The 22,541-nt window shown below is 41.2% G+C and overlaps 1 protein-coding gene across 1 annotated transcript in view; it reads right to left on the reverse strand.

Moving 5' to 3' along the window:
* GRPR (gastrin releasing peptide receptor) overlaps nt 1-15,674 on the reverse strand; it is a 35,214-nt gene extending 19,540 nt beyond the window's left edge. The window contains exon 1 of the mRNA XM_036303978.1: nt 15,280-15,674. Within this exon, the coding sequence (XP_036159871.1) occupies nt 15,280-15,674 (395 nt within the window). The remainder of the gene's footprint in view (nt 1-15,279) is intronic.
* Between the last annotated feature and the right edge of the window lie 6,867 nt (nt 15,675-22,541).

Below are 22,541 nucleotides of genomic sequence, written 5' to 3' on the forward strand. Positions count from 1 at the left end.
TATAGCTCGTATAAGAAAGAAACTTGAGCCCTGGCAGGCATGGCTCAGTGATTAGAATGTCGGCCCATGCACCGAAGGGTCTCAGGTTCGATTCCCAGTCAAGGGCACATTAATGTTTCTCTCTTTATCTCTCTTCCTTTCTCTCTCTCTTCCCCCCTTCCCTTCCTCCCTTTCACTTTCTCTAAAAATCAATGGAAAAAATATCCTTGGGTGAGGATTAACATAAAAACATACTAAAAAACAAAAAAGAAAGAAACTAGATAATGACTTTCTAAAATAATCCTAAACATTTGATAATAATCCTAAACATTTATTAGTATATGACATTACTAATAATGAGTTATGAAACTGAAAGAAACTTTTCTAACCTGTCATTAGTAAAAAGCTAATCTTAATCAAGCATGACAAAAACTGGCTTATCTTTCTAATTTCTTTATAAAAAAGGATATTTCCAAACCATTGTCATTTTAAGAGGAGACAAGTAAGTATGAAACCAAAAATGTTTATGAAAAGAAGTATGATAGATATATATTAGGCAGTTAATAGATATGTTATTTTTCTGGATTTTGCGATGTTTGTGGAATTTATCAAATTATTTAAATTTGTAATTTATTGTGATTTATAAATCCAATATTTGATTTCTAAGTATTTTAATACATTCACTTCTCTACCTAACTTTGCATTCATAATTTTTTTTTCTGAAAATAATTTCTTTTTATTTATTTTTTGTCTTCTTTTTTTAAAAAATAAATCTTTATTGTTGAAAGTATTACATATGCCCCTTTTTACCCCCATTGTCCTCTCCCACCCCTCTCTCTCCAAGCCTTCACCACCCACTGTCTGTGTCCTTGGGTTATACATATATGCATATGACTTCATTGGTTGATCTCTTCCCCGCTCCAACCTCCTCTGCCTTCTTTCTGAGGTTTAACAGTCTGTTCTATGTTTCTATGTCTCTGGGTCTATTTTTGTTCATCAGTTTATTAGATTCCACATATGAGTGAGATTGTGTGATACTTATCTTTCTCTGACTGGCTTATTTCGCTTAGTATAATGCTCTCCAGGTCCATCCATGCTGTTGCAAATGGTAAAAGTTCTTTCTTTTTTTCCAGCTGCATAGTATTCCATTGTGCAGATGTACCATAGTTTTTTAATTCACTCATCTTCTGATGGGCACTTAGGCTGTTTCCAAAAAAAGCACTCCCCAGACCGTCCCCATGAAACCTGGATAAGGTCTTATCATCAAGAGTTGAAATCAGCCCTAGCCGACTTGGCTCAGTGGATAGAGCATCAGCCTGAGGACTGAAGGGCCCCAAGTTTGATTCCAGCCAAGGGCACATGCCTGGGATGCATGCTTGATCCCAGTAGGGGGCGTGCAGGAGGCAGCCGGTCAATGATTCTCATCATTGATGTTTCCATCTCTCTCTCCTTGTCCCTTCCTCTTTGAAATCAATAAATATATTTTTTAAAAAAAGCTGAAATCGATGTTCTTACTGTAGTCACTCTGTTAACTATCAAAGGAAATAAATATGATTTACAGACCTTAACCCAATATTACAGGTTTGCACAATAAGGCCTACCAGAATTCATTCATTTCTTTATTCCTTCTTTCATGTATCCATCCATTTGAGGCAGAATAGTAAGAAGCTAGGAAAATTCCTTGGCAAGTGATGATGAAACTCAGACAGAAAGCTGATTCAGACTGGCCTCATCCAGCACCCTGACTCGCCTGCCTCCTTCTTCCTTGCATGGCAACTTGCTTACGTATAAAGGCTGCAGGACAATAATGTTCTGATCAACATCAAATAATCTTAGGAACAAAGCCTCAGGTTTATTGACCACAGAGACAGAGTTTTGGTCAAACTAGAAATAACATGAAGGCTTTAGTTGTGTTTCAGCTCCAGGCCCAGAAAAGCAGCAAAACCAGATGAAGCAACGCCATGTTGGCATCAGGACCAGATGCAATGACCAATAACCCCTTACCCTAGCACTGACCAATTAGTAGAGATCACAAACCTCACCCTATATGCTCATTTTGGTGAATCACCATATTAAAAGAAACACCTGGGAAGCTGATGATTACTCTATTGAGATCCTCCCCTAAAATTTTTGCCTTTAGAAAACAGATAAGAACTCTAAGACAAAGGACTCAGTACACACACTCTCTGGAGCACATCCATGCCTTCTTTCTTCAGGCATGTATCTTTGTTTTCTTTCTCCTAAGCTCTAAAGGTCTCCACAAGACTTGCAACCAGGGAAACAGCAGACAGTGGCAACTGGTCCTGGACTAACCCCCTGAACCTGTCTCCAAGGGTCCTTCTTTTGTTTCCTGAGTCCACGCAGCCCAGCTGGCTCACTTCTTCTGCCTTGTGACTTTCCTTCTAAAAGACCAAGGCAGCTCTCTGGACAGCCCACTGGATTATTCTCTTCTTTTGCTTTGCATGCTAAATAAACTTCCTTGTGCTAGAATTTGTGGCTCTGAATCCTTTCTTTGCCAAACTCAAGAACCAAGAACTCACATCACTGGTAACACATTCATGTATTCCATGAACACTAACCAAGCACCTATTACAGGTTAGAAACTGTTCTAGTGCCAGATAAGTGATAATGAATGACATACCCTCCTATTTGGGGAGAGCTTGTATTTTAGTGGTGGAAAACAGACAGTAAACAAGTGAACGAACAAATGAACAAAATAAAATAATTATCAAGAAAATAATACTGGATATTTACCTAGAGAAATAAAGATAAATATCCATATAAAATTGTATGTGAATGCTTATGACAGCTTTATTCATAATCATCCAAAACTGAAACAAACCCTAACGTCCATTACCTGAAAAATAGACAAACAAACTGTGGTGTAGCCATTCAACGGAATACTACCCTGTATTAAAAAAAGAACTACTTTCGACAAAGGAGGCATGAACATACAATGGAGTCAAGACAGCCTCTTCAATAAATGGTGCTGGGAAAATTGGACAGATACATGAAAAAAAATTGAAACTAGACCACCAACTTACACCATACACAAAAATAAACTCAAAATGGATAAAGGACTTAAACATGAGACGAGAAACCATAAAAATACTAGAGGAATCCACAGGCAGCAAAATCTCAGACATATGGCAAAGCAATTTCTTCACTGATACTGTCATTAGTAAATGATAATGCTCCTAGGGCAAGGGAAACTAAAGAGAAAATAAACAAATGGAACTACATCAAAATAAAAAGCTTTTGCAGAGCAAAAGAAACCATTAACAAAACAACAAGAAAGCCCACTGCATGGGAGAACATATTTGCCAATGTTGTCACTGATAAGGGTTTAATCTCCAACATTTACAAGGAACTCATACAACTTAAGAAAAGGAAGATAAACAATCCAATCAAAAAATGGGCAACAGACCTAAATAGATACTTTTCGAAAGAAGACAGAAGGCCAAGAGACATATGGAAACATGCTCAAAGTCACTAATCATCCGAGAGATGCAAATCAAAACAATAATGCGGGAGAAACTAAGATGGCGGCATAGGTAAACACTGGGAAATTGTCGCCTCACACAACAATTGAAAATTACCGCAAAGGACAGAGCAAACATCATCCAGAACAACAGAAAGGCTGGCTGAGTTTAAATTCTACAACTAGAAGGAAAGAAAAGCACGCTGAGAGCCAGAGGAGCTGCAGAGGTGAAGTGCAGAGGTACAAGTGCAGAGGTACGGCTGGCTCGCGCGCGCGGCGCGAGTAAAAGGGGTGGCACCTGAGGACGCGGCTGTCTTTTTGAATCACAAGCTCCTGACTGCTCTGAACTCCGGTTCCGGGAAGTCTCTGGGGACCCAGGACTCATACGGGGAGAAGCTGGTCTGTCCGGCAGCGGGCGAACTTGAAGGCGGCTTTCCCTCAGAGGTGCTTGCAGCAATTAGCGGGTCACTGAGACCCGCCACTCGGGGCGGAGAATCAGCCATAGCTCCTTGATCCGCCCTTTGATTCACTGAGACCCCGCCCCACCCAGGCTGCGGCAGAGGCTTTTGCATGTGAATGTACCTAACTGCAGCCGAGCCAGGCAGACCCGGAACTTCCAAGAGAAGGCCCAAGGCCCCGCAGCGGCTTGCATTGCTTCACAGCTGAGCCTCTTCGTGGCTCCTGCTGTGTGTCCTCAGGCAGAGGCTGAATTAGCACCTCCTTAGATCCAGGAGCCACTGTACCCAGTGGTCAGAGGGGGACCATCCAGACTGCAACTCCTCAGATCCATAAGGGACACACTCAGGGAGCAGACTCAGTGAGCACCAAAGCCCCACTGAAGCAAGTCTTGCCCCAGAAGGGTGTCTTCAGCACAGAAGTTCTCCCACTTTAGACACAGCTGATTCTCACAGCCAATTGGCCTGGAGGTCAATTCCTCCCAGTGATTCTACAACAACCAAGGCACCAAGAGTGCACCAAGAGTGTCCACCCCAGGTAACTGGGGAGGCTGAGCTACTGGGCCCGACAGGACACCTGGCGCGCAGGGCCACTCTATCAACACAGGGAAGCTGCCAAAATGCGGAGACAAAGAAACAGGTCACAAATGGCAGAAATGGAGGAAAGCAAACGACTGGATATAGAGTTCAAGGCCACGTTTATAAGGTTTTTCAAGAATTTTATGGAAACCGCCGATAAATTTAATGAATCCCTCAATAAGTATAGTGAGACCATGGAGGACATGAAAAAGGACCAACTAGAAATTAAGCATACACTGACTGAAATAAAGAATAATTTACAGAGATCCAGCAGCAGACAAGAGGATCCCAAGAATCAAGTCAAAGATTTGAAATACAAAGAAACAAAAAATACCCAACCGAAAAAGAAAAAAGAAAAGAGATTCCAAAAATATGAAGATAGTGTAAGGAACCTCTGGGACAACTTCAAGCGTACCAACATCAGAATGATAGGGGTACCAGAAGGAGAGAGAGGGCAAGATATTGAAAACCTTTTTGAAGAAATAATGACAGAAAACTTCCCCTACCTGGTGAAAGAAATGGACTTACAAGTCCAGGAAGCGCAGAGAACCCCAAACAAAAGGAATCCAAAGAGGACCACACCAAGACACATCATAATTAAAATGCCAAGAGCAAAAGATAAAGAGAGAATCTTAAAAGCAGCAAGAGAAAGACAGTCAGTTACCTACAAGGGAGTACCCATACGACTGTCAGCTGATTTCTCAACAGAAACCATGCAGGCCAGAAGAGAGTGGCAAGAAATATTCAAAGTGATGAATAGCAAGAACCTGCAACCAAGATTACTTTATCCAGCAAAGCTATCATTCAGAATAGAAGGTCAGATAAAGAGCTTCACGGATAAGAAAAAGCTAAAGGAGTTCATCACCACCAAACCAGCATTATATGAAATGCTGAAAGGTATTCTTTAAGAAGAGGAAGAAGAAAAAGGAACTCTTACCATTTGCCACAGCATGGATGGAACTGGAGAGCGGATAAATACCACATGATCTCACTCATTTGTGGAATATAATGAACAACATAAACTGATGAACAAGGACTGATCCAGAGACGGAGAGGCATTGATTGGACTGTCGGGCCTTGGAGGGAAGGTAGGGGAGGGTGGGAGTAAGGGGGAAAGATCAACCAAAGGACTTATATGCAAGCATATAGGCCTAATCAATGGACATGGACAACGGGGGGTGAGGGCATGAGCGGGGGGGGTGGGGGGGGTGGGGTGGGGGGGTAGAGGGTAACGTGGGGACAAGGACACATATGTAATATCTTAATCAATAAAAATATATTAAAAAAAAAACAAAACAAAACAATAATGCGGTACCATTTCACACCTGTCAGAATGGCTATCATCAACAAATCAACAAACTACAAGTGCTGGTGAGGATGTGGAGAAAAAGGAACCCTCGTGCACTGTTGGTGGGAATGCAGACTACTGCAGCCACTGTGGAGAACAGTATGGAGTTTCCTCAAAAAACTAAAAATGGAACTCCCATTCCACCCAGTGATCCCACTTCTAGGAATATATCCCAAGAAACTAGAAACACAAATTCGAAAGGATAGATGCACCTCTATGTTCATAGCAGCACAATTCACCATAGCTAAGATTTGGAAACAGCCTAAGTGCCCATCAGTAGATGAGTGGATTAAAATCTATGGTACATCTACACAATGGAATACTACACTGAAGTAAAAAAGAAGGAGTTCTTACCATTTGCAACAGCATGGGTGGAACTGGAGAGCATTATGCTAAGTGAAATAAGCCAGTCAGAGAAAGACAAATATCACATGATCTCACTCATTTATGGAATATAATGAACAACATAATCTGATGAACAAAAACAGATCCAGAGACAGAGAAGCATCGATCAGACCGTCAAACCTCAGAGGGAAGGTAGGGGAGGGTGGGAGTTAGGGGGAGAGATCAACCAAAGGACTTATATGCATACATATAGGCCTAACCAATGTATATAGACAACAGGGGCATGAGGGCATGAGTGGAGGGCATGGGGGGTAATGTGGGGATAAGGACACATATGTAATAACTTAATCAATAAAGAAATTTAAGCCGAAACCGGTTTGGCTCAGTGGATAGAGCGTGGGCCTGCAGACTGAAAGGTCCCAGGTTCGATTCCGGTCAAGGGCATGTACCTGGGTTGCGGGCACATCCCCAGTAGGAGATGTGCAGGAGGCAGCTGATCGATGTTTCTCTCTCATCGATGTTTCTGGCTCTCTATCTCTCTCCCTTCCTCGCTGTAAAAAATCAATAAAAAAAAAATATATATATATATATATAAAAGAAATTTTAAAAAAGAACTACTTATATATGCAACAACATGAGTTGAAAGAAGCCAAACTCAAATAACTACATACTGTATGATGTTATTCATATAACTAGGGGCCCGGTACATGAAATTCGTGCACTGGGGGGGGGGGGTCCCTCAACCCAGCCTGCCCCCTCTCATATACTGGGAGCCCTCAGGGGATGTTCTACTAATGGCTTAAGCCCGCTTCCTGCTCTCCTTGGAGCCGGCTCCACCCCTGCCCCCTCTGATCACCGGCTCCACCCCTGCTCAGGCCTGAGGCCTCTGGCCTGGGCAGGAGACCCCCAGCCCCCTCCAATCACTGGCTATGCCCCTTGGCCCCCCTCTCTGCCTCCCCCGCCACCTGCCTGGCCAACAAGCCTGGACACTTCAGCAGCGGGGCTGAGGGGACTGGGCGCTGCCATCTTGTGGCTATGGGTGCCGCCATCTTTGTGATAGAGTGATGGAGTGATGGTTAATTTACATATTACTATTTTATTAGATAGGATATTCTAGAAATTATTAGAAGCTGGGGGTGGAGGAAGGGGATAGACAACCAAGGACATGAAAGAATTTGGGGGACAATGAAAATGTTCTGATTGTGGTAGTAGTGGTTTTATGACTGAATAAGTTTATCAAAATTCATAGAAATGAAGACCCAAAAATTTACTGAATGAAAATTACACTTCAGTCAACCTAAAAAAAGAAATTGGGTGATAAAATAGTGTTGGTCATTCCTTTGGATTGAGTAGCCAATAAAGACTTCCTAAACAAGGTGACCTTTAATGTGTAAAGTGAACCAGCAGCTTCTTAGCAGTTTTGAGGAAAATCAAATCATTTTAAAAGATGACTGTAATAAAAAAAATATCTTGGGAGGTAGGAAAAGAGGAATGGAGAATTTTTTTCTCTTATTTTCCAAAACATGTTTTAAGAGAGAATTTCTGCAAACCCCACATACCAGGAGGATTTACAAGTGCAAATATGCAAATTTAGTCTCTTTTCAAAGGATGCTATTGACAAGCACAGATCAAAAAAACCTCACCAGGGAGCCTTTTCAGGCTATGGTCTGTCTCATGACCAAGTTTGTATTTTTTTTGGTTTGTTTTCTTCTATACATATTAAGTTACCAGAAATGATAATTAATCACATAAAAGTCTAACACTTTATAAGATAATGTGTGAGAAACAAGGTCAAAGTTCTTTGCTGCCCTTCTCTCCACAGAAAAATTGAAAAGGCTCCAATTAAAAGAGCCTTTCTGGGAAACCCCACTTCCATTGCACCTGCCCTCTGAACACTCTCAGAGTCTGCCAGCAGCTGTGACAGATCCATCACTATGGGGAGACAGGAGTTGACTTTCCTTCCAGAGAGGCAACATATGCTTCAGAAAAATCATAATATAGAGAAAGTATGAATCAGTAGTGCATATAATCTCTTCAACAGAGGGACAAGAACTTAAATTGTCTTCTCTCCCATCTGACTGTTTCTGAGTTATATCCTTTTATAATAAACTGGTAATCTAGTAAGTAAAATGTTTCTCTGAGTTCCGTGAGCCATTCTAGCATATGAATCAAACCCAAGGAGCGAGGATTAGGGGACCCTTTGATTTACAGCCAGTTGCTCAGAAGTATAGGTAACAACCTGGACTTGTGACTGGTGTCTGATGTCAGGGGGAGGGGATGGGTGGGTGTTACAGCCTTATAGGACTGAGCCTTCAACCTATAGTATCTGATGCTATCTCTGGCCAGATTGTGTCAGAATTAAGTTGAATTCTCAGATAACCAGCTGGTGGTTTTAAAAAATATATTTTTATGGATTTCAGAGAGGAAGGGAGAGGGAAAGAGAGATAGAAACATCAATGATGAGAGAGAATTATTGATTGGCTACCTCCTGCATGACCACCACTGGGGATTGGTTCATAGGCTCAACCACTGAATCACACCGGCCAGGCAACCAGCTGGTGTTTTGAGATGTTGGGACGCCCCCCGCCCCCAATTGGAAATTGAGTCTCAGAACAACATTTTCAAGGGTTTGAACTTTATTTGTAGCCATTGGACTTTATCATTTAGTTACTGCTCAAGCATAAACCAAGCTGTATTTATTATCCTCTTACTAGATGTAAAGTGGGCCTGGGTGTCATAGAAGACAGAGATCCCATGGAGCTTCCCATATGATTAAGGAAGTAGAAAACACATCTATAAAAGGGACCTAGTAATACAAGATAGGGCAGTTTGGTATTTAATGAACAGGCAAAAACATCTTGGGATGGGGGGAAATCAGTTAAAGAAAAGATCAGGGAATGCTTCATAGAAGGGAAGGGATTTGGAGTAAGCCTTGAAGGATTGCTAGAATTTGGATAGATGGAGGAAATAGAGCCTTGTGGGAAACTGATATAGGGTTGAACCTCGGACTGACCTGCTGGAAAAGTCACAAACAAGTCCCAGCTTAGAGGGCTCAGTCCTCTTAGCATAATTAGGCTTGACCTTATAACACTCCCCAGATCTTACCTGGGAAGCTAATGGGCTGAGGGAAGTGCAGGGAGTGTAAACATGATCAAAACAGGCGAAACTCACAAGAACTGTAACTATGGTAACCACTGCATTGTTTACCTCAGACTATAAAAGGTCGGTGCGGACTGAGCACGGGTGGAAGTCCTTCTTCTTGAGTTGGACTTACCCGCCTGGTCCCCCAATATTTCCAAATTATCTCTTGTCTTTTCTGTTTCATTTGTGTGCGGCTCCTCTTCCAGATATTGAACCCTGAACCACGCGGGACGTGGAAGGAAACATTTACGACAGAGCCTGGCCATCAGGGAGGGGAAAATGAAGTCAGAGAGGGAAGAAGTCAGGTGGCACATATGTGAGACAATGAGAAGCAGACTAGCTAGAGCAGTGTTTGTTCTGGTGAGTCTTAGTATAGGAAGATAGAAAGACAGACTGGGAGGTGGGAGAGGACCTGGCCAAAGAGAATGGAAGGATCAGACAGAAGTTCATAATGCAGACCCAGAAAGTGAACTCCACATGTATTATTCAAAAGGTCTCCAAACCTCATCAATGGGATGCCTAAATTCTCCAAGCTTGTGGCTGGTGATTGTATTGGGCTGCCTGGTTTCTTCTCTCTTCATTTTTGGGTATCTTCCAATAGAAAATATTTTTAAAGACTGGAAGAGCCTGTGCATCTGGGAGGCATTTGATATTTGCTTATTTGAGGAATTCCTGATATCCTCATGAGTGAGAGTAGCTAACATGGATCTTAAGAGATTTGGACCCAAAGGCCTATAGCAAACTCTCTTCTGTAGTGTCCAATAGAACTTTCTGCAGTGATGGAAATGCTCTGTATCTGCACTGTCCAATAGAGTCACATATTGTTACTGAGCACTTAACATGTGCTTTGTGTGACTAGAGAACTGGCTTTTTAGTTTTCTTTAAGTGAAATTTAAATAACTACAGTCCTAGCTGGTTTAGCTCAGTGAATAGAGCATCGACCTGTGGATTGAAGGGTCCCAGGTTCGATTCTGGTCAAGGTCACATGCCTGGGTTTCAGGCTCAATCCCCAATAGGGGGCGTGCAGGAGGCAGCTGGTCAACAATTCTCTCTCATTGATATTTCTCTCTTTCTCCCTTCCATTCCTCTGAAATCAATAAAATATATTTAAAAAAAAATAACCACATGTAGTTAGTGGCTAGCATGTTGGACCATCCAGTTCTAGGTGTCAGGAAAGGCTGAAAACTACATTACCTCATAAATCCCTGGCAATAAATTCAAAGAATCTGTACTTCAAGAAGTCTGCATAAATGTAACATTTTCTTATTCCTTTATACATTCCAAATCACAGCAAAGGGGGAGCTTATGAACAGTCTTCCATGGGATTGAATAAGGACCACATCCCAATGGAACTACTACATCTGTATGTCCTTAGGATTCATTCTGCCAGTTCCATTCTAGCAGAAATAACACTGCATAATAATACTGAAGCAGGCACAACATAACTTGGGCATTATATGCTGCCAACCTTACATCCAGCTTTAACCTTTACACTTACTGGAAAAGAAAACACAAACTCTACTTACCCTTTTTCTGCTGAGGGTCCAATTCAGATCTTAAATTCCATTACACAATACTAAGGCACCTAGTACAGAGTTGGGTATCTAGTAGGAAAGATCGTTATGTAAAAAATATATCCATCCATCCAACCATTCACCTATCTATCCAACCATCTGTCCACCACCTGCCCATCCACTTATTCACTCATCCACTCATCCATCCATCCATCTTCTCACCCATCTACTTATCATTCCATCTATCCAATTATCTATTTATCCCCAGAATCTATTCACTGAATCACAAAGAATAGCTTTTCTCTCATTTACCCAAATAATGAGAGCTTAATAGAGAGGAACAAATAAGAAGCAGGTGACTGCATGATGCATGTTTAAGAGTATGCTTTCAGATAAATTCCTAAAAATGGAGAAGAATAATAAGAATGAGAAGAAAGAGTATGCATTAATGAACCATAACTTTAATTGATAAATATTTATTGACCATCCATTTAGTACAAGAAACTGTACAAGATATATACAAGATATATAAGAAATCCCTGTCCTCAACATTCTTAATCTACTTGAAAAATTAAAGCAATGAATATATAAGAGGCTAAAAAAAAGACAAATTAGTGAAATATTTCAAAACAGCAAGGTGAAAGATGTCACAAGATAATTTATGTCTCAGATAATAAGTCTCACATTTAGAAGAGGGTTAGGAAATCTGGGCTAAAATTGTCCAACTTAGGGCTTTAAGGAGGAGGCTTTTGCCAGATTCCAAATGATAGGCAAAATGAGAGATTAAAAAACCTCATAAGATTTTAAAACTTGGAGGGATCTTTGAAGTAATCTAGCTCAACTCTACTATTTTATGGATAATTCAACTAAGGTCAGAGAGTTAAATGACTTGGTCTGACTCCCTCTTACAGGAAATAGTGGCAGAAAAAGGCCTAAAGTGCAGGGCTATCAATGCCCATTCCAAGCCATAATTTACATGGGATGGGGAGTGGAGTCTTCTATTTAGGAAAGGAGAACACATTCTGGAGAGTGGGTGAGAGCATAAGCTAGGAAGCAGAGCCAAGAATTCAGTACAACCACCGTGTATGAGGACATCAGTGTGTATGTAAAGGAAGGAAAACGTGGAAGGCGAGAGAAGGCAGGAACTTATATGAAGGAGTCTGAGTGCAAATGTGCAATTGGTTGGCCATACAAAAGCCAGAATTCTGGTTTCTGGGGCTGCTTTGAAGTCTCTCTTTGACACAGTGGCAGCAATATAAACTTTTCTAGAAAAATGTTACTCTTTTCATATTAACAAAGACTCAAGTTCATCTGGAAGACTGCAGAAGGGAGGTTGGGATAAAAGTAATGACATTGCTGGTCAACCTACAGGAAGCAGGGATGGATGATTATTGCTGTGTCTGTTCACAACTCAGAAGGTCTGATTCAGTAGATTTAGGATGGGGGATAAGAACCTGTACATTTTTAAGCTCCCCAATGACTGTGATGATCATAAGGTTTGGAGGGTCTTCTGGTTCACCCATTTTACCAATCTATCCACTACAGACTACCACTTTAGAAAACTCTTTGACAATATTTACTAAGTATATGACTCTTATGATCTAGCTATTTCACTCCGAGGCATATACTCAAGAGAAATAAACACTGATGTACCTCAAAAGGCATGAATACGAATATCCAGAGCAGGTTATCATCAACCCCAAACTGGAAACAACCCAATGTCCATCAACATTAGAACGGATAAATAAATTGAGATATATTCATACAATGGAATACTACATGATGATTAAAAAGAATAAACCACTGCTATGTGCACCAAGATTGATGACTATCACAAACATAATGACAAGCATAAGAAGTATGATTCCATTTACATCAGATTAAAGAACTGGCAAAAATAATCTATGATAATTAAACTCAGAATAGTGATTGTCTCTTTATAGGGATGGGTATTACCTGGAAAGGAGCATAAAAGAAACTCCTAGGGTGCTGGGACTGTCCCATATCTTCATCTGGGTGGTGGTTATGTTGTTATATATTAGTAGACATGTGTAAAAATATATTGAACTGTACACTTGTTCAATTTACTGTATGTAAATTATACCTTATTGAGAAAAAATAGATATTGTGTATGTGTGGATATATATATTTACCCTACTAACCTCATGAGGTTGTTATAAAGCTCCAACATCTTTTAAAAATGAAATCAATAGCCCTAGCGGGTTTGGCTCAATGGATAGAACATTGGCCCTCAGACCAAAGGGTCCTGGGTTTGATTTAGGTCAAGGGCACATATCTCACCTCAGTTGCAAGCTCAATTCCAGCCCTGGTCAGGTTGTGTTCAGGAGGCAACCAATCGATGTGTGTCTCTTACATCAATGTTTCTTTCTCTGTCTCTCTCCCTCCCTTTCACTCTCTCCAAAAATCAATGGAAAAATATCCTTGGTGAGCATTAACAACAACAACAACAAAAATGAAATCAATAGATAAGTACTCTCATATTATTTAAGTAGCTCAATCCCTATTCTTGTTGAATTAGGTTAGATGCACTACCTGTGATTCAGATGATCCATCAACCTTTTAAAGCCTTAGCAAAACACAAAAAGTTAGTTATATGAATGCTCATAGTAATTTCTGGATTTGGGAAGGACGCACAGTAACTAACTATAGACTCAATGAAAACACAATAGAGCTGACAAAGTGTGCAACCCAGCTTTGAAAGCGCTCTTTTGCTGACAGTGAATTTGGTCTGCTTTGAAACTCTGGGGAGGGATTCTGTGCAGCTACATCTTTACATCCCATGCCCTCACTTTCCTCCCTACCCCCCCCCACCACCCCCACCCCAAGAAGACAGTAAACATCATCTGTACCACTGCACTCACAACTCGGAAACAAAAATCTCAACTTCCCATCAAGAAAATTCCCCTCATCGTGAGGTGTCCTCGGCCATTGGTAATGAGCCCCAGACCTTCTGCCTGCTCCAAAGTTTGCCTGCCCTGAATCAATACTTGAAACTACCTGTGGTCATTAGTACCTTGTGGGCAAATGTTCAGGGTCACAGAAGGCTGGAGGTGAGGAGCGGGAATGGAGAGACCCTGTCCAGCCGGTGCGATGTGCAAACCTCATTTCTGGGCTGTTAGTTTTCAATCTTTGAAAATGCCGTGTGTGCTGAGCAGTGTACTTCAGGCAGCTAAGTATAAACTCATGTCTACAAATACTGATAACATTATCTTATTTGTCCATTACTCAAAGCCAGATCACCTGAGGACTATTTGTTCCTCTGCGAAATGAGAATCCAGCACCACATGTATTAAAATGTGGGAAATTTTCTTTAGAGCATAAATTTGCAAGAGCTGTTTCTATGCCTTTCCTGGTACGCTTTCAAATCCTTAGGTATCTTTAACACTATAACATACAGTTGATTTTAAAATAGAAAGTTCTAGTCTTTGGTTCACTCTACCAATTTTTTTTAATTTGACAATCTGGTCTACGATGTGTCTGGAGTCTATTCATTAGTGTGTCCAGTTTCTAGAGCTCAGAAATACATAAGATACATTCAGCAATTTATGTGAGCATCCTGCAGGTATTTCCTGACTGCTTAATTCAAGCAGGTATTCAAAGAGTGAGTATGAACTTTTAAGAATGAAGAAATAGAAATTGTTAAGCAGTAGGTTCACACAAGCAATGCAGTTCACAAATATGTATATTTCCCAGAATAAAACATTGCACGGACTCCCCGCCGCAAACACTCTAAACACAATGTATATGGAAGTACATCATCAAAGATATTAAAATTCCCCCAAATCTGACTTGAATGGAGCTTTCTCAAGAAAAAAAATCTAATAATGCTTCATTTCACTTAAGAGATTGCTAGAAAAAACAGCACACAAGCTGTTCATTTACAGAGAGCCAAAGACAAAATCAGCTGTGAGAAAAGTTCAACTGAGGAAAATGAATTTCAAGGAAATGCCACTTATTTTCTCCTGTTGGTCATTTCTGAGAGAATATTTTGCATTAGAAATGCAGTGGGGCTTTTCTAAAGATTTTAAAATGCTTCTAAGAAACATTTGCCTGGGGTTTAAACCCTATTAGTTGTGATCTTTTTTATTAGTAGTCAATTAATTTTGTAGGGGGGAGAAGTTAGGGAAAAGCCATGCTAAATTAATTTGTGTCCAGAAAATGCACCTCCATCTTATGCTAATTATTTTTCTTTCTTGCCCTCCCCCCTTTTTTTGCCATCCATTCCCTTTTCTTTCTTAAACCAACAGGTAAAACTCCAGAAGTAATCCCCAGAACAAAAATACATGCCCGGAAGGGAATCTGAGTTTGAGTAAAACTTCCTTTTCTGCAAACAGCTCTGTCTGTCCCAATGTGGTAGCTCCTTTACTGAGGTATCCACCACCCTCAGAGAGAATGTAACTGTCCTCCTGTACTTACCTGTCTGCGGAGAGAGCCGTGAGTGTGAAGACAGACACCCCCACCGAGGTGAGCTGTATAAAGGGGATCAGTTTGCAGCCAATCCTGCCAAACAGCCATCTGTCAGCCAGGTACCGGCTGGCATCCACGGGAGCACAGGTTACCAGGAGGAGCAGATCTCCCAAAGCCAGACTGGAGATGAAGAGGTTTGGCACATTTCGCATGGACTTCACGGTACAAAAGATCTTGATCAGGGTGATGTTGCCAATGAGGCCTATCAGAATGATGACCCCATAAATTGCAGGGATGACATAGAGGATCCCTGGGTGGAACCAGTCCTCATTCATGGGGAGATCCATACTGTGATTAGAGAAGTTGCAGGACATGCTCTGAAGCCAGCAATCATTGAGAGCCATCCTCTAGATTCTCTCCCACCTACAGAGCGTCCTCAGATGCTGTTCCTTAACTTTTGCTTTTGCAGTTGGGTGCAGATGAGGACAAAATCTCTGCTAGGCTCTTTATTTTCTTTAATAAAAATACTCTGAGTACATATAGACTATGGCATCAAAACTGTCACTATTTTGATGCTGGTACTGCTCTCATCTTCACATGAACAATGCAATGCAGTTCTAAATTCAGTCCAAAAAGGGCTCAGAATTAAACCCAGTCTGTCTCAACTCTTTCTACCTCCATTCCAATCTGAGTCTCCCTCGCTGCAGTCAACTAAGAACTTTTGGTCTGCTATTTTCACACGGCATTTCCTGTCTTTCCTGATACTTAGACCCTGAAGGTTTAAAGTGGGTAGAAAAAAACGGCACTGAGAAAGCCTCACATCCTATAGGCAGGATGCCTTGCACGTCACTGGCTTCACTAGCAAACGGCAGCTCTGCTGAGCTGAGGCTCTGAAGAGGAACCAGGGCTACTTATAGACAGAGAATGCCAGCCCCCTGCTGGACACTTCAATCACTGCCCAGTCGCCTACTCTCCACCAGCAGACTACAGTTCCAAGGCCCACGGGGCTTTAACAGATACCTTTGGCTTCTCACTTAAGATGCAGCACCTTTGGTAGGTATGTTGCTAGCAGTTTGCAGCGGCACAGCGAATCTTTCTGATGCTATTCTCACGAATCCAGATGGAACTCACATCTATTTTCTCATCTTTTCCAATACATTAGAATGACATGTTAAATAAGGTTGCTCTAAAATGAGGTCTGTCTCTAAATGAAATGCACACAGATGCACAGGGTGTGTATGTGTGAGCTGTCCCACTCAGCCTTCCCACTGCCTTTTTGAACGGGGATACCAGTGAGGAAAAATAGGCACGGGACTCATGCCTTAAACCTTCAGTCACTGCCTCTGGGAAAAACCAGAAGCAGAACACACACACATGTTCTTTCCTGTGGCTTTGCCAGGCCATCCTCGTTCCCTCTACCGGGAGAAATTAAATCAGGAGCCAGATGTATTCTTAACTCTGAGACCTTTTCCAGAAAAATGGACCTTTTCTCCTTGGACCTAAAAATGACATGAATTGCCATTTTGATGCAATTATTTACTGAATGCTTGCCACGTTTTATAGCAAATTTCCTCTGAAGTCCTGAGTGAGAAATGTACTGTCAGAATACTGAGGAATTAAGGTGTGGAAAAAATAACAGAGTGGACAGGGTGCCAGGAAAGGCTTTATTGAGGAGGTACTATTAGATTGGAGCTTAGACCTTTAGCCAACAATTTATAAATACATTACAAGGGTGTATCTTCAAGACTTATGTGGAACCAGCTCCATCGCAGGAACATCACAGGAAGCAGTTACTAGCAGATGTTGCTGTTGAAGGTTTGTTTGTTTTTTTCAGGTTCCATAGGAATAAAAGAACTTGCACTTATCACCATGCCAGGGCTCAGCAAGAAAGCCTCCAACTGCGTTGTCATGGAAATTTCCAGTGGGAGGTTACAATACTGAAATGGTCGATATGCTCCTTCCATAAGTCCAAAGGACCTGTGCTCCTCTCAGTCAGCAGTAGAGAGTTTGATGTTGCACTCCTGGAGGGGAAGAGCTTCTCAGGGGAGATCAGCATCACCAGTAATGAGTCAATAACCATGAGCCTAGTGGTGTTGATTAGTTGATAACAGTACATATTAATGCAGTATATGGACTCTGTGATTAAATCCTGGCTTCCTCATTTATTATCTTGGCAAGTTATTTGGTGTCTTAAGCTTCAAGCTCTTTATCTGTAAAGTGGGAATAATTTGTGAAGTTAAGACTTCATAATATTTGGCACATAGTAAGTGCTCAATTAGTATTAGCTGGTATTGCTATAACTATTATTGTTGCGACTGAGAGAAATTTTAATTTTATTGTGATTTTACTTTAGGAAAGCCCAATAAAGTCAGAAGGGCAATTGACCTTGGATCAATAGGCAAAAGGGCCTACTCACACAGGTGAATCAGCAACTCCCACATTTACTAGAAACACATTTATCAAATATCTACCAGTTTTCAGGTACTGCAAAAGCTTGAGAAAAATAACCCAAAGATACATTTTATTATAAGATCCATCATGATCCCAACTACTCAGCTCATAGTCAGAGGACTCGGTCTCAAAAAATAATACAAAAAGGGTTCTCACATAGATTCTGCAAACGATTCTGTTTGTTCTATACTGGATTAACAATTTTGCTTCTTAAAATGGCTGCGGTGGCTCTCTTCTCTGATCATTTACCTTTCTTCCTCTCAATGACTATGATTGCTTCTGGCATTGTTTTTTTGTCGTCATTACTGGAGGGATAGCCTTATATGAATCATGCCAAAACTCAAAGGAGTTCCACTCGAACTAGAAGAATTAGCGAGGCATTGAACTGCCCAGGGTCATCCTGCGAATTTTGAAACAGCGGCAGCAACAGCAAGCACCTGGCTATGATATTATTTAAACCTGATATCTTTGAGCCTTTTAACCTTCTGAAAGCTCCTTGAGTATTATTTAAATAGAAATAAATGGGGCTTCTTAAAAAAAAGTCACAACTTAGACCCCATCCCCTCTCTAGGACAAAGCAACTACCTTTTCTCCAGAGAAGGTGACATTTGATCTTAAAGGTTATGTGTTTGGCAGAACCTTTTGAACAGAGAAAATAGAATGTTCCTAGGGCACAGGCATAAAGGAAAGAGCATGGCATTGAGCAGGGAACAGCTATAAGTCCAGAAAGGCCGTCCAGATTGGAAGAGAGGGGGTGGGGAAAGAGCAGTGTGAAATGCAGCTAGAGGCAGGTTTGGGTGAGATTGTGATGGATCTTGTTTTTGTGTTAAGAAGTTTGGTCCAGAGAGCATATTTTTGCTTCACAAAGACGACTTCTGCTGTTCTTTCTGTTATTTCTTTGGATACCCCTCTATGTTGAGTCAATCTCACTTCTTAAATCCAACTAGGCCATTCATGTTTCTTCCCATGTAAGTTAAACTGATACTGATACATATTAATTTGTCAGGGCTGGTGTTAGCCTTATGTGTTCCACAGTCCTAGAGACTTGTTCTAATGGTATTTTAGGAGTGAAGATATATTGAGGTTCAACACCTAATATTTTCTGGGAGCAAGGATGTTTCAAAAAAACTAATTAGAGAATTTTTATGTCATTTCAACTAATTGGCTGTAATGGCTCTTTCCCTCCCCACTATTATGTGTCACCTTCCAGCAGATCACAAAAAATATTTAGACATTTACTTAGCTTTTTATTTAATGGTGATCATGAGATGCCTTTGACTTATGAAAATAACATAGAACAAATATAATACAAAGTCCCTGTCCTCAGGGATTCCATTTTCCGAATAGAATTGGAGTGTGACTCAGCATCCTTTCTTATGTGTCAGGGCAGGGGTGTCACTTCTTGTTCTATTTCCGTCAAGCAAGTCACATTTTCCATTCTTCAAAAAAGTGGATTTTCTGTGGGACTTGATTATGAGGGACAATGACTTGGTAGAATTTGGGAGGATAGGCAGACTCAACAGGACCAGAGACAGTGGAGATAAAGTCTCTTCCCACCAGCTATGTGCACAGCACTGTGGCTTCCAGTAGTTAGTGTACTTGGTAGAGCGACAATGAGTGTATGTAGACATCACAAATTATTATAGAGTGGGTAGAATTTGTAAGTGGAACCAGAGTAAAGAGAAGGGGATGCTCTGTCTGTTTGAGAGACAGTCTGCCTTGAACAAGGGTTTGAAGGGGAGTAACAAATGAGATTGAGTCAGCTGGGAAAGACTTTACATCAAGGTTTGAGTTGAACTTTTTAGCCTGTATGACACTGACTTTTAAAAAATCATTAAGATTGCCTGGGGTGCTTCTTTAAAATACAGACTCGGAGGCCCTATCCCAGACCTACTGAATCAGAATCCTCAGGGATGGCACCCAAGAATCAGTATTTTTCAGGAGGTCCCCAGGGGATTCCCTCACTCTTGTACAGTGGGGACCAGTGATGTAGACAGTATGCGATCCAGAGATCATGACAACATGATAGTGTCTGTGCTTTTCCTTCTACAGAGGAAGAGAGTGAGTAAGAAAGCACATCTAGAAGATTGCTGCTATGACCCCTTTCTACCCAAAGTATGGTCCTTGAGTCAGCAGCTTGGGCATCACCTGAGAGCTTGTTAGAAATACAGAACCTCAGACCCCACCCTACACCTCCTAAATCATAATCTGCATTTTAACAATATCCCCAGGAATTTACATGCACATTAAAGTTTGAGAAGTGCTGGTGTACACATTAGGGAGATCTGGCAGAAAAGGTTAAGGAACCAGGGCAGGAACTGGGAACAGATAAGAGACTGGAATCTCAAGTTCAGAATGGAACCAGCAACTGGACCAACATGAAACGGAATGAAGAGCCACTTGGGGTTTTTTGATATCCCTGATAATGGCTGGGAATTGTCCCAGACAGCGTGGCATAATACCGGTTTTTGCCATAATAATGGTGCAAGAATCCCATTACAAGTGTGGGGAATATAAGCAATGGAGAAACCCAAGATGGTGAATTCTTTTTTTAGGTTCATGACGCACAGAATCAAGAGCAAGGGCAAGAGGCAAGCCACTCTGGAGGGAAATGACGAATCTGGTGTTAGGCATATTGAGTTCACTAAATGAACAAGGCAAAGAAGTCAATGGACATGAGAGCTGAAATCTGAAGGCAGAGAGGTAAATAATTAAGAGGAGTGCCTGAGAACCAGAAGGCTAAATGTTTAAATGTATAGGGAAAGGCTAACCAAGGATCACGTGATGTTAGCCTTTGAGGAGAAGGTCATATGGTGAGAATCAGTGGGTACTGAGCATGATTTCAGTATTATATTTGTGACAGCACCATGGAGAAGCTGCTGAAAACATTGCAGCATCTCTTGCTTGAGAAGAATCACAGATGTTAAATTTTAGTGCTGCAGCAGGAACAAAGGAGATGGATGACTCTATCCAGATCCTACTAGTATAATGCTGGGATCATTTCAAATTCCCTTCTCTTTTCTTAACACTGTGACTTTTCATGGGCTTGGGAACTTAGGAAAAAGATGGGGGAGTCTACTGAGAGAGTCATGTTTCATTTTGAGCCTCGCCCAGCTGCAGGAGTAAACATAGATGCCCAGAAATAGCCTAGAGTGAAAGACAAACTCTGTCAGACCAAAGATTAAGAAAACACCTGGTATGGTGGTTTTTAAATATATCCCTGAGCTCTTGATATTCTTTCCTTCAAGAGGTGGACATAAATTTCCCGTCCCTTGGATGTGAGCTGCACTGAGTGACTGGCTCCTAACAAATACAATGAGACTGCAGTGACAATGTGTAACTTTCAAGATTAGATGACAACGGACATTGCAACTTCCCCCATGCATTCTCCCTTAGATCACTTGCTTTGAGGAAAGTCAAACACTCACGTGACTCTAGGACAGGTCCACATGGTGAGAAACTGAGGCCTCCTCCTGTCCACAGCTAGTATGTCATTTTGGAAATGGATCCTCCAGCCTCAGTCAAGCTTTCAGATGCCCGAAGCGCCAGTTGACATCTTGAGTATAACCTCAAGAGACAGAACCACCAGCCAATTCATACCCAAATTTCTGACCCACAGAGACTGTGAGTTAATAAATGTTTTTTTGTCTTAATCTACTATTTTATGGTAATTTGTTATGCAGCAATAGATAACATCTGGCAAGTAGAATGATGGAGAGGGGAAGACGAAAAAACCACCAAAAGACATATAAAACAAAAAAGAAATAATAGAAAAGTGTTATGAACCAGAGTTGAACCTTAAGTGGTCAGACAGGATGTGAGAGAAAGGAAAGTGTGGCCAAGTCTAGAACAGTTATAGAGGCTGAAATAAAATATATGTATTTTTAAAATATTATAAATGAGCTGAATTTTCTTGCCCAGCCACCATATACCTGAATTTGGGGGAGGAAAAACCATAGAGGTGAGGTGCTCTTCTCATCACATATCAAGGGGAATGTATTACTTGCTTCTGTAATAAATTGCCATAAATTTAGTGGCTCACAACAACAGAAATTTATTCTCTTACAATTCTGAAGGCCAGAAGTCTGAAATGAGTCTTACAGGGCTAAAACCAAGGTGCTGGCAGGCTTTGTTCCTTCTGGAGGCTCCAGGGAAAATTGTTCCTTGCTTCGTCCAGCTCCTGGAAGCTCCCACCATTCCGTGGCTAGTGACCGCATCACTCTAATCTCTGCTATTGTCATCACATTGTGCTCTCTTCTTCCAAAGTCAAATATCTCTCTGCCTCCCTCTCATGTGGACTCTTGGAGTACACTGGGCCCAATCTCAACTGCATCTGCGACGTCCCTTTTGCCACATAAGGTTTGCCATATAACATAGTCACAGGTCCCAGAGATCAGGACGTGGATATCATTGGGAGCTATTATTTAGCCAAATGCAGGCTGCATGATACCCACATGGTTTATCAGTAGTGATGTTACTTCCATCACTTGGTTAAGGTGGTGTCTGCCAGGATTCTCCACTGTAATGTTGTTATTTGAGGGGAAAGCTTCCTTTTTAATTACTAGAGATATGACTGTGCTCACACCGCAAGTAATGATGTTAACATTATGTAATGACCATTTAAGACCACTTACGTATATTAAGCGCCACCATCTGCCAGACCCAGTTTTAGGCTCTGGAAATACAAAAATTAACAAGCAATGGTACCATCCTCAAGGAATTAATTGCCTAACTAGGAAACCAGTTTAAAGAAAGCCAGTTTATAAACATAAACAAGCTTTCCTTTTAAACAATCTGGACGCTACTTCAGAAACGACCTT

Source organism: Myotis myotis, unplaced genomic scaffold, assembly GCF_014108235.1.
Source record: "Myotis myotis isolate mMyoMyo1 unplaced genomic scaffold, mMyoMyo1.p scaffold_m19_p_4, whole genome shotgun sequence".
Taxonomy (NCBI): Eukaryota; Metazoa; Chordata; class Mammalia; order Chiroptera; family Vespertilionidae; genus Myotis; species Myotis myotis.